At 37.4% G+C, this 12657-nt stretch overlaps 1 protein-coding gene across 2 annotated transcripts in view; it reads left to right on the top strand.

Moving 5' to 3' along the window:
- Positions 1-12657, top strand: part of AKAP7 (A-kinase anchoring protein 7) — a 144243-nt gene that overhangs the window by 19486 nt on the left and 112100 nt on the right. For both annotated transcript variants that reach the window (XM_080805478.1, XM_080805480.1), the window contains exons 3-4: positions 2608-2747; positions 11924-12060. In XM_080805478.1, coding sequence (XP_080661604.1) covers positions 2608-2747; positions 11924-12060 — 277 coding nt within the window. The remainder of the gene's footprint in view (positions 1-2607; positions 2748-11923; positions 12061-12657) is intronic.

Below are 12657 nucleotides of genomic sequence, written 5' to 3'. Positions count from 1 at the left end.
AGAGAGTTCATGTGACTAATCTGTGATCTCACAGTTAGTAAGTTGGGGGGGGGCAGGAGTCCAACCCACAAACTCTGATCCAGACTATTAAAATTGATTTCCATTTCTGGAGTACCGGTTTACTAAGAACAGATGGAGGTGGGCTAGAAATGTATTCAGACATGGGTTTAAAATATATATGGTACTTTATTAGCATATTTTGTGGCTTCTGTTTAAAATTAGTAGATTTAGTTTGTTACTACAATCGAATGTAGGACTGTTTCTTAGATGTCTAAAATTACAAGTAGCTTGACAACATATTGATTTCATTTTCCATATTTAAAGAATTGCATGGGAAATAAAACCCAATGGCATCATATGAGGCAATTCAAATGATGCTCATGATAGAGATGAGAATGCAGCAAACTTTTTCTTAGCAATAGAATTTATAAGGTTGTGACAAGCTTGCATACACACAGGAAATCAATAATTTATATTTCAAATACATGTTCCATTTGTGAGGATATATCATTTTAACCATGTTAATCATCAGATATATTGTTCAGAAATATAGTAATGAAGTGGATGCGCAAATATACCAGATAATTTTGCCCTAACTCATAGTGATATAGTCAGACTTATTACCCAGGTTACCTTGCTCTTCATTTACTCCTACCTTGTAGATGTCACAAGTGTATGTTCCGCCTAGAGTATGTTCCTCCTGTCTATTTCTACAGACCTTTAGTTTTTAAATTTTAAACATACTCTACTAATTTTCTTAGAAGTTAGCACTAAAATAACGTTTGTGACATTTATTTAAAAATTATTTACTCTTTATATTTATTTTTTATTTTTTAAAAATCTTTTAAAGTTTATTTATTTTTAAATAATTTCTACACCTAATGTGGGGCTTGAATTCATGACCCCAAGATCAAGAATCACGTGCTCCTCTGACTGAGCCAGCCAGGTGCCCCTACTGTTAATATTTTAAAGAACAGTAAGGGACTTGACTGGCCAAGTTGCTGAAGCAGGTGATTTTTGATGTCAGGGTTTTAAGTTTAGCCCCATATTGGGTATAGAGATTACTTAAAAATTTAAAAAAAAAATTAAAGAACAATAGAATAAGGAAAATTACTTCTGCCCTGTGGTTTTGCAGAACTTCAACAGAGAAGCAGTTTGATCCAGTAGAAAATAAACTAGAAGGAGAAAGTTAAAGGGTCTAAATGCCTGATTTGACTCTCTGACATTGAGCAGTTTTTGGAATTTTTTCTGCTCTTTTTTTTTCTCATGTATAATGAGTTCAGTTAGATCAGGACTATGTAGACACACAAGCATTGTGCTATTGGTTGAGCTCAGACTTCCCATAGTCCTTTCCAAGGCATTGTGTGTCATGATCACCCAAGATGGAACCAACCTCATAGGATTGAATGTAAATAAGGTGGTTTCTTCCTCCTACCTCTTTCTAAAATCATACCTCAGAATATGCAATTATACTTGAATTTTTGCAGAATCTCTATTAGGTACTCCATTTTGAACAGAAAGCTGCTGTTCAAGAAGACACAGCCTTGAAAATTCAATCAGTGGTAGTTTTGCATACATAAGGGGAGTTCCCGTTAGAGTCTGTGAAAAAGGAGACAGTGGGATTTCATACTGATTTGGTAATTATTTCTGGGGGCTTAGCTTCATAATTAGAATTGTTGGGTGTTGTAAATGGGTCTTTTGAAGCTACTTTAGCGAGTAGCCTGCTTCTCGACTATCTGTGGTTAAGGACTAGTTTTCTGGATTTTTTTTTAAGTTTTCTATTTGTTGCCAGCTGGTATTTTTGTAAAATAAACAAAAAAAATGAACTATTAGAAAAATGAAAAAAAGAACACAAAATAGAAACCAACATTTTATAGACAAAATTACTTTGCCTGCTTACTGTAAAAGTTTCTAAAGCTGTCATAATTTTTGCAAGTTTATGGCATGACATTGACCACAAACCAAACTTTGAGTTCATTGCTCTAAGTGGTTATGTTATGGAAGTCACAAATACACATATAAAAGATGGATGCAAAAATGATCTTTCCTAGTATCATGGAAATTGTGGCATGGGGAAGAAGATGGTTGTTAGTTGTGCTTTAGATTGTGGGCTAAATCTGGCTAACTACCTGCTTTGTAAAGAAAGTTTTATTAGGGAGAGTTGAGTGACTCATTTGGTTGGGCATCTGCCTTCGGCTCAGGTCATCATCCCAGGGTCCTGGGATCGAGTCCCACAAAGGGCTCCCTGCTCAGTGGGGAGCCTCCTTCTCCCTCTCTCTCTAGCTCTCACTCTCTCTCAAATTAATAAGTCAAATTAAAACAAACAAAAAAAAGAAAGCTTTGTTGGAACACAGCTATACCTATCCTCTGTGTTTGTCTATAGCCGACTTGGTTAGTTTTGACTAAGACCATATGATATGCAAAGCATAAAGTATTTACTCTGAAGTCCTATATAGAATAGTTTGCTAGCTACTGCTTTAGATTTAAAAATGACTATAATGAATGATTGCTACTTATGTAGTGCTTGTTTCCTTTTTTTTTTTTTTTGACTAAAATATCTTTGTTTAAATACATTAGACATATTATTGTTTGACTTTTTCCCTCTAGTCACTGATGTACCTCACATAAATCTGGAGAGAAGTAAAGAAAATGAACGGATCAGTAAGGATCAAATAAAGAAGAAGAAAAAAAAACAAAAAGATTATCAGCCCAACTATTTCCTATCCATTCCGATCACCAACAAAGAGGTGCTTTTTTTTTAATTGAAGTATAGTTGACATGAAATGTTACATTGGTCTTAGTTGTATAACATAGTGATTTGACGATCTATATTGTGCTATGCTCATGGTCACACTGACGGTGTAGCTTCCATCTGTCACCGTGCAACACTATTAAAATACCATTGACTATATTCCCTATGCCTTTCATCCCTGTGACTTACTCATTCCATTACTAGAAGGCTGTACCTCCCACTCCCCTTCCCCTATTCTACGCATCCCCCCCACCCCTCATCCCTCAGGCAGCCAGTCAGTTCTTTGTAATTATGGATTTGTTTCTGCTTTTTTGTTTGTTTATTCATTTGGTTTGTTTTTTAGAGGTGCTATTAAAAAAAAACAACTTTTACTATAAAGTTTTATTTTAAATTAGATTTAAGATACACTAAATGCTTGTAAACCCATTTGCTCTCAGCCCTTCATTCTCTTTGGTGGTATTTTAGCTGGGCTATATAAGAAATAATCTTATTTAAGCAATATAATATATAAACAGTAATTTTGAGAAATAGTATTTAAACAACCATAGTTAATAATTTTGTAGAAGCCTTTTGAAAAGTGTTGCCAGATGGCATGTCAAGGTTGGTTCTCTCTAAGCATTTGCCCACCACAATGGAGGAACCTTTCAGAAGCAGAAGGTAGTGAGCAGGTAGAAAAAGAGGATCCTGGAATCTCTGCTGGGAAAGTAAAGTGGGATCTCTTGCTGCTTAGTCTCGTGTTAAGGCGATGGTAATTGTGACACAGTTTCTTTAAAAATTACTCATTGCTGTGCCAATTTAATGTGGCATGGTAAACTAGGGTAGAAATCTATTAAACTTCTGAAAACATCAGTGTGGTATGAATAATAGAAAGCGGGACCAATTGGCCCAAACTAAGAAACCCTTGTACACGGCTGAGAGCTGCCGTATCTGTTAGAACTTGTAGAGCGGCGAGGCAGGGAAGAACAGCTCCCTCGAAGAGTGACTGTTTTCACATATTGGTGCAGTCTGAGAGGCAGAGTGGAATTTCTGATTGTGGACTGTGATCTCTTTTACTAGTGTCAAACAACAAAAATTCCAAGTAAATTTGAAGATCCCGTTGACTTTATTGAGCAAGTCACGAATTGGGCAGCATCTCGTATAGCAGAGAGAAAAGTGCTCCATCAGGCTGCAGAAAAAAGAGGGGTTTTAAAGGTAGAGAAAGAGAGAGAGAGGAAAGAAGGAAACTATTAGCAAAGAATCCTTGTTTTAGGTGAGGTCACCCTTGCAAGGAGAACGGAAGGCTTCTGTCACTGAATGTCTTGCTGCTGACCGGGAAATTCCATGTGGACTGGAATTCCACTGGACTGGTTCCGTTCCTGGGGGGCAGTTAGGTGTGAAGTCTTGGTTGGCTGACATGAGGCCCCTAACCTTTGGGCTTTCTGTGGTTTTCTTTTTCACACCAGGCACATTTTGCGTTTGTTTCCCTCCCTTATTTAACTAGAGTGTTTCTAGGGAATGCTAATGAATTTTTAAAAACCAAAAGAAATACAATTGAAATCAAATAAATAAATATCAAATGAAAAAAAATAAATGTTGATACATTCCAGGAAATTTCTAGTCTGTGAAATCACAGTGTAACTGGGGAGAGGAAGATACATAAAAAGCAATATAAGGTTTTAGAATTTAATGCAGTAATGAATTCGATTCTGATTTTACTGGTACATACCAATAGAAACTGGTGGGTTAGCAGTACAATTGTCCTTACAAGTATTTAGGTGGCACAGAGTTTAATGTCATGAGCAATTATTATGTTACGTATTATATATTGTATAAAAATACCTCTGAGTTATTTGGACAGGTTTTCTTTGAAATTTAAGATCATCTGCACATATAGGAGTTAGAAGAGAGTTGTAAGTCAGAGGTGATGGTACTTAACTGTGAAGTCAGAAGCCAGCTCTTTAGGATCCAGAATGTGAAATAGGCGAAGAGTCTTCCCCTTGCGGACACATGATTTGTGACTGGAAGAGACCCCAGTTTCCTTATCTTGCTTTGCTGTGTAGGGATTTTTCCACTACCCTCCGTCAGGGTAGAAGTTTGGGAAGCACTTCTGGAAGTTGCTTTAATGAGGCCCTTCATGGAGTCTGTCTCCACTCCTCCATCCGTGGCTCCCACGATGGTCTCAGCAGCAGCTCTGTGTCCTCTTCATGTTGGCCCTACCCCTTCTGGCCTCGTTCTGGCTTCCTGCCTTTTCCAGTGAAGATCAGTGGGGTGATGTGGTGGGGAGGGACAGGATGGGGAAGGGGATGAAGATGAAAGGGGGTCGAGCAATTCTTTCCTTCTGCTGCTGAGTTCGGGGTTTGGGCCACAGAAGTGCCTGGAGCGAGCAGAAGAGGGAGGATGGTCTGCCGCTCTTGGTTTTCACCCTGTAAGCTGCCGTAGCCTTCGTTTCTGCTTTTCACTTTCTGGGAGGTTGTGTAGAAAGTGGGGAGTGCTGCTCTGGAGTCCTACAGGCCTTGTTTGAATACCATCTGGGCTCTAAGCTCCCTGTGGATGTAGGTCAGGTGACTTCATTTCTGTAGTTTACATTTCTTTAGGTGTAAAATGGAGGTGATAATTACTTTCCAAACTCAAATCTGGACCTGTCACCCACCAGCTTATATACTTCACTATTTCCCTGGTGGTTTTAGGACAAAGACAGAGGCTTTACTGTGTTCTGTGAGGATCTGCACGGTTCGGCTTTCTCCACTTTGGCACTTGTTCCTTCGGCTTGAACCCCTCTGGTCTTGAACTTGCCAGGTTTCCTCTGCGCCCCCCCCCACAGAAAGCCTTTTCTGTCTGGGAGTTTTCTTTTGTCTCCTCTTGGTTTTGTTGAGGCCAAAATCTCAGTTCAAACCTCTTCACTGGTGACCGCTGCGCCTCCGTCACCCACAGCCTGCCACCTCCAGGCTCCCATAGCTTTCCTTTCGTGATCTGTCATCCTTGCAATCTGAGCGAGCTCGCCTTCCACACACAGTTCTTCGGTTCATTCCCAGTACCTAGAGCAGAGCTTGGCAGGAGTAGAAATACACACACACAAAATACTGTCATTTCAGGGGTAGAGATGTGTTTGTGGCATACCAAGTTACACCAAAACATTTACAATAATTTACAAATAAGAAATACAGTGTTACAAGTGGTGGTTTCATAATGCAGGTTTAATAGTCATCCTTTGAGGGTAGGGTGACTTAAGTTATGGGGAATGCAGGTTTCAAGTGACCTGGAAACCAAATAATTTAATGTTTCCCTCTCAAGAGACTTATTTGTAGATAATAGAACGCCGACATACAAATACAGGGAGGAGAGGTAGGATGGGACATTAGGAGACACATTTTCCATCTTTTATATGAACATCTTTTCTGTTTGTTTGTTTTAAAGTATCAAGTGTTAATTTTCTTTTAAAACTACTTATGAGCTTTTGTGGGAAGGCCTGGGAAAAGAAGCAGCATTTATAACATTGTTTCAATGGGAGACTGTATTCCAAGTTCCAATTAAGTGACCTGCAAATAAGTTTGTAGAAGCTCGCACATTCACAATGAGTTGCTCTACTTTTGGCCTCTACTTGTTGGCATCTAGTTTTAAAGAAAAAAGTATTCAGACTTATATGGGTCTTTGATTTTTTAAACCTATTCTTAGGTTTTGAAATGTTTGAAATTTTTCATTAATGGAAATTCATGATTTAATACTTTTAAGAAATAGAATTGGAAAGTGCATTAGAAGGGCTGCATAAAAATATCCTAATTTCCAGTATATGAAAGTATGTGTTTCTCCATTACCTGCAATTATGCATTCGTTCAAAAATAAAAATAAAGCAGGAAAAACTTAATGGGTTTATAATAAATCCTACATGTTTCTTAAGTGGGTAGAATTGTTTATTAATTCTAGTTGGATTTACTCATTTGTTGGTTTTATGTGCTTTCTTTTGAGTGGTAATATTACAAGGTAAATCAGCACTGAAAAAATGCAAGAGAACTAGAAACTGAATTCAGGAATGTATTAATTTTTTATAAGATGATTTTTTATACTAATGGAAAAATATGATTTTCTTTGGGGGTTTTAAAAGGCATTTGTTGCATTTAATTCCATATTTCATCATTTTGTCGTGAGAAAGTTGCTGGTCTTCTAAACATAATCAGAGTATTCAGTTCTTTTCTGGGATATGTAATTGTAAAAGTATTTGATATCCTGGCGTGTATGTTAAGCACTTGGTAGATTTGGAAACTTCTTCTATTGGAGAATGATTTTTTACTTCAGTTTTGTTCTGTATTCAGTTTTTCAAGTTCTTTCTGTGGTTATAGACAAGCAAGAAAAATGAAAGTATTCAGCATTGAAGAAAAGTTACATAGCAAACTGAAGTGATAATTCTAGTAAATCTTAATTAGGCTGCAAATTTAGGAACAACATAAGTTAACGCTTTGAAAAATTCTTAAAATAATTTCAAAAGATGGGGTCACAGACGTTCTCCTGCTCTATGCCAGAATGCAACTTCTCTTCCTTGTGCAGAAGCACTGTAACTTTAAGGCTTTTTCTCTGCACTCATATATGCCTTGAGTCAATTAGAAAGCTTGAAAAGATAGAAAAATGGATTTTCTTACTGCATTGCTTTTAGCCATATGGAATATGGCTTAGCGGTGAGATTTAACAGGTGGTTGGTTGTTCTTGTTCTCTAAACACAAAGACAATACTCAATGAAATATTTAAGATTTTAATAATGCTCTTATTTTTAAAAAGTTTCTTTGAGTATCATATTTAAATATGATTCTGTAGTATTAGGTTTTTTTTAGAATGTGCCTGTGCAGTACTGTCAATGGCTGGGGATTAGGGTGATATGCTTTGATGACTTTATAGAATTTTAAACAGTGGCTGTAAAAATTAGTTTCCTTTGGCCTTTAATGACATTGGTATTTATGGAAGAAGATGCTGAAGGTTTTTTTCCTTTTTCTTTTATGTTTTAAGAATATAATTAGGAATAAAAAAGCATTTAAAAACCTTTTAACATGATATCGAGGAATATGTAAATTAATCTGGAGCATCATCGGGAGGATCAAAGCATAGCTGGAAATATGTCACTTGACTCAGGGCACCTGGCTGGCTTAGTTGGAGGAGCATCCGACTCTTGATCTCAGAGTTGTGAGTTCAAGCCCCATGCTCAGTATAGAGGTTACTTAAATAAATAAAACTTTAAAAAAAGGAAATATATCACTTGATTAGGTTATATTTAGAATTTTCATAGGTTGAAGTTAATCCTGCATTGTAAGTACTTTGTGATATTAGAGAATTAATCTTCAAAGTATTTTATGATTTTTAATTTTCAGTTTATAAGCTACTAGATAATTGAAAAATGTGAATGATCTGAAACTATTTTAGCATGCTGGACATTGCACTAAAATGCTGAATACATAAATGAATGCAATTTTTTGATCATTATCCTGAATTTACATATAATTAATATTTGAGCCCAGAATGGAGTGTTTTTATGAAAATGTGGATACTCTACTCACTAGGTACAAGTAGCAAGTCCCAGAGTGCCTGGGTGGCTCAGTCGGTTGAGCATCTGCCTGACTTTTATTTTCAGCTCAGGTCATAATCTCGGGGCCCTGGGATCGAGCCCTATGATGGAATCCCTTGCTCAGTGGGGAAGCGCTTCTCTCTCTCCTTCCTCCTTTGCCCCTCTTCCTACTGGCATACATGCATGCTCTCTCTCTCAAATAAATAAATAAACCTTTAAAAGAACCAGCCAACCAACCAACCAACCAAGCAAAAAACAAATAGCAAGTCCCCATTTATGACATAAATATCTCCAAACATTGCTGAATGGTATCAGGAAGGCCAAGCTGCATAGGGTAAAGAACTGCTGATTTTAATATTGGCCCCGGTCCATACCTTTTATTAGGCAAATGATGCAGAGTTTACAAAGTCTTTTTATGTAGCTTATCTACTTTGATCTATAACACAACACTCTAAGTTTGGCAATGCAGATTCTGTTACTCCTGTTTTACAACTGAAAAAGCCAAGAGTCTGGGAGAGGAGGTGACTTGGGTGGGTTCACACCTGTGGTGGACTTGGGGTTAAAATCCAGAATTTCTGAGCCAGGTCCAGCACCCTTAATTTGCATCAGTCTGTTTATAAACCAGAGTTCTCATCCTGTGCTACTTTTCATATTCAGTTAAACCAGAATTACCGTTTGTACCAGCTAAGATTTGGGGATGTAATTATATTGTTTAGAGGTATGACTTTTTTTTTTTGACTGAAGTATAGTTGACACACAGTGTTACCTTCGTTTCAGTTGTACAACACAGTGATTTCACCAGTCTGTGTACGTTATGCTGTGCTCACCATGAGTGTAGCTGCCGTCTGCCACCACATAATGCTATGGTAATACCACTGACCATATTCACTACGCTGCACCTTCCATCTCCATGACTTACTCATTCCATAACCAGAAGCCTGTATCTCACCTCTCCCCTTCACCCGTTTTGAGCATCCCACCAACCACCCACCCCTCTGGTAACCACGAGTTTGTTTTCTGTATCTGTGGGTCTCTTTCTGGATTTTGTTTATATGTTCTGTTTTTTAGATTCCACATATAAGTGAAATCTTACAGTATTTGTCTTTTTCAGTCTGACTCCTCTCACTAAGCATACTCCTATAGGTCTATCAATGTATTTTTTTTGCAAATGACAAGACCTCTTCCCTTTTTATGCCTTAGTAAGATTCCATTTAATATATATAAATATATATGTATATACATATATTTGTTTGTCCCCTCTTGAAAATAAACTAATTCCTTGTACCTGTTGCATTTTTCTCATGTATTGTAATTTAGCCTTAAGTTTTCCTTTGCTCTTTTGGGTATATGACTTTGAAGAGATGTTTTTTAATCATCTGTTTTTCAATTTATTTTAATAGAGTTAATTCCCATATCTACCACATAGCAACGTTCAGAGGCTTCAGTGAACTAATAAGTGTAAAATGCTTACTTTAGTATCTAGAACCTAGTGATCACACCATAAAGGTTAGTTACTGCTACAGTTCTTCAAGTACTGTTTTTTTGTTTTGTTTTCTTAATTAGAAGCTATTTTTTTTAAAGATTTTATTTATTTGACAGAGATCACAAGTAGGCAGAGAGGGAGGCAGAGAGAGAGTAGGAAGCAGGCCTCCTGCTGAGCAGAGAGCCCGATGGGCTCCATCCCAGGACCCTGGGATCATGACCTGAGCTGAAAGCAGAGGCTTTAACCCACTGAGCCACCCAGGTGCCCCTAGAAGCTATTTTTTTGAGAAAAAAACTTAATAAGTAATGGAGTAGATAATTAAATTGGCACCCGTGGCTAGTAAAAAAAAAAAACAAAGATATTCTATATATTTAATGATTTGGAAACTAATAAATTTTAGGTGAAAAACATGTTTTAGAATAACGTGAACTGACATTTACTGATGTGTTCTCATGCCAGTTCTCTATTTTATTTTACTATATTTTAATTGCAGCATAATTAACATACAGTGTTCTATTAGTTTCAGGTATACTTTTAAATATTGTTTTTATTATTGTTACTAGTCACCATGGTGAGAGGGTAGTTTCGGAAAAATGAACACTGACCTTGAGGTGTTTACAATTTAGTTTTATTGATAGAGAATAGAGCAAAGTGACTCTGCACGATCTTTGCTCACTATTAGGTCAGGAGCGCTTTATCAAGCTATCAATATTCTTTTGCTAGGTTTCATGGAAGTGACCTCTTGCCTTGGGAACTAGTATGTTAGGTGTTACTGCATAACTTCCTCCCAGAAAAACACTATTTCCTGTGTCACTCTCTTCCAGATGGCAAGGAGGGGAGAAATGCTGAGATTATTTTCGGTGATGCGGATTTATTGTAAATATATACGGGAAGTCAGATCCTGGGACGGCATCTCATGATTTGTCCAGTCACATTCTGCAGATAATGGGGACATTGTTCAGGATAAAACAGCTACTCTAGTATCAGAACAGTCTGCTGTGCTTATGATTCTGTTTTTTCTTATCTCTGCTGTTTTTTAATGGACTCTGCTTCAGTTGCCAGCCCCCTCTCCTTCCCCTTTTCTCTCTGACGAATTCTGCTGCCTCAGAGCTTCTGTGTGCTCTCTGTTCTCTGAGTGTTGCTCAGTTTGCTGTTTCACATTCAAACCAACTTCAGTACACTCACGTGGAGAAGTTGACTGGGATTGTACCTAGCTGGAAGTGGAGGAGGGAAGAGCATGGTTCCCCTGCTTGTTTCAGAGCAGAGACTGAGAGAGGATAGTCTGATGAGAGACGAGGGCTCTCACCTCCACGCACAGTGTAATCCTTTTTCTGACCTATGCATTTGGACTTCTTTGCAACTCTCTTTCCATGGTTATGCCCCTCCTCACACATCTGGAAAGATGACAATAGTCACTCCTGTTGAGATTATTGCTGTCCTAAAAAATTTTAAAGGCCATGAAGAATGGGTTCTCAGATACATTCGTTTGGGGACAAATAAAAAATACTTCCAACAGGAATGGAATGTTGTCTGCTGGTTTGACCTTTCTGTGGCAAGAATGAAACTTTTTTTTATTTACAGAAAGATCATAATTATCGTGAGTCATGCTGCATAGTCCAAGGACAAGTTTCTGAAAAGATGCCTGGTCACTAAGAGGTTGTCAACCAGTGGATTCAACCAGTGACCCAATTTGTAAAATAAGGGTCTTAGGCTTGATTTTTTTTTTAAAGATATATTTATTTATTTTAGAGAGGGAGAGAGGGAGAGCACAGAGGAAGAGGGAGAGAGAATCTTAAGCAGACTGCATGTTGAGCACAGAACCCCGTATGGGGCATGATCTTAGGACCCTGGGATCATGACCTGAGCCGAAATCAAGAGTTGGATGCTTAACCGACTGTGCCACCCAGGTACCCCTAGGCTTGAAGTTTTTAAGATGGACAAGGATTGTATAAGTTTTAAAAACTCATACATCATATTAAGCTTCCCAAGTCATTTTATCCAGAATATTTGAGAACAAGTAGGCAATTAAGCATTGCTTGGTTGAAGAATCTTGACATGGTTCTAATTTTGATGCTTATTTTTATTCTTGATTTTCAAATTGCTATAAGGAAATTTTGCTTGTCTAATCTCTTTTTTATGTGTATATGTGCGTGTGTGTGATTAGATTACAAGAGGAATTAAGATCCTGCAAAACACAATAATACAACAAGATAAGCAACTAGCCAAAGCAATGACCAGTGACGGCTCCTTTCATATTACCCTACTAGTGATGCAATTATTGAATGAAGATGAAGTAAACATGTGAGTAATATGTCTTCTTTGAATGTCATCTTTCAGATTATTACTTCAATATGAATAAGCATAGCAGAACCCAGAGGCATTGAGATTCTAAGGAATCGTTCTTTGTTATAATTTATTCCAAATGGTAGTCAATGTACAAAAAAAAATAGTCAATGTACAGAATTAACAATACAAGTATTCCTCCTAATCTAGACTTTTAAACTCTGTTATTGTTATCTAAAGTAGCCCTTAGTTAAGCAGTTGCTTTGCCCATGTTAATCATGTAAGCATTTGGAGACTGGCCATTTAGGTTAGGATTCTTGGTAAAGATTCTGGAACCATGGCACAACTATCTCTGAATAGAGACCTGATTTGAGGCCAATTGTCCACTTTTTAAGTAAATGGGAAAAATAATAGTACCAGTACATATAAGAGCTCCTTGTATAGGGCCTGGCACACATCAGGCAGCCAGTGTTGTTAGTTATTAGAACCGCCATTCCTTAGGTCAGTAGACAATTACAATTTTACCTTACTCAATCTTAGAGTGGCTGTATACTACCCACTCCTAATTCTAGAGTTGTGCCATAAAGTTTGGGTATAAGTCATTGGCTGCTGCTT

The sequence above is a fragment of the Martes martes genome, assembly GCF_963455335.1.
Source record: "Martes martes genome assembly, chromosome: 6".
In the NCBI taxonomy this organism is placed as follows: Eukaryota; Metazoa; Chordata; class Mammalia; order Carnivora; family Mustelidae; genus Martes; species Martes martes.
This window is presented reverse-complemented; position numbering and strand designations above follow the sequence as displayed.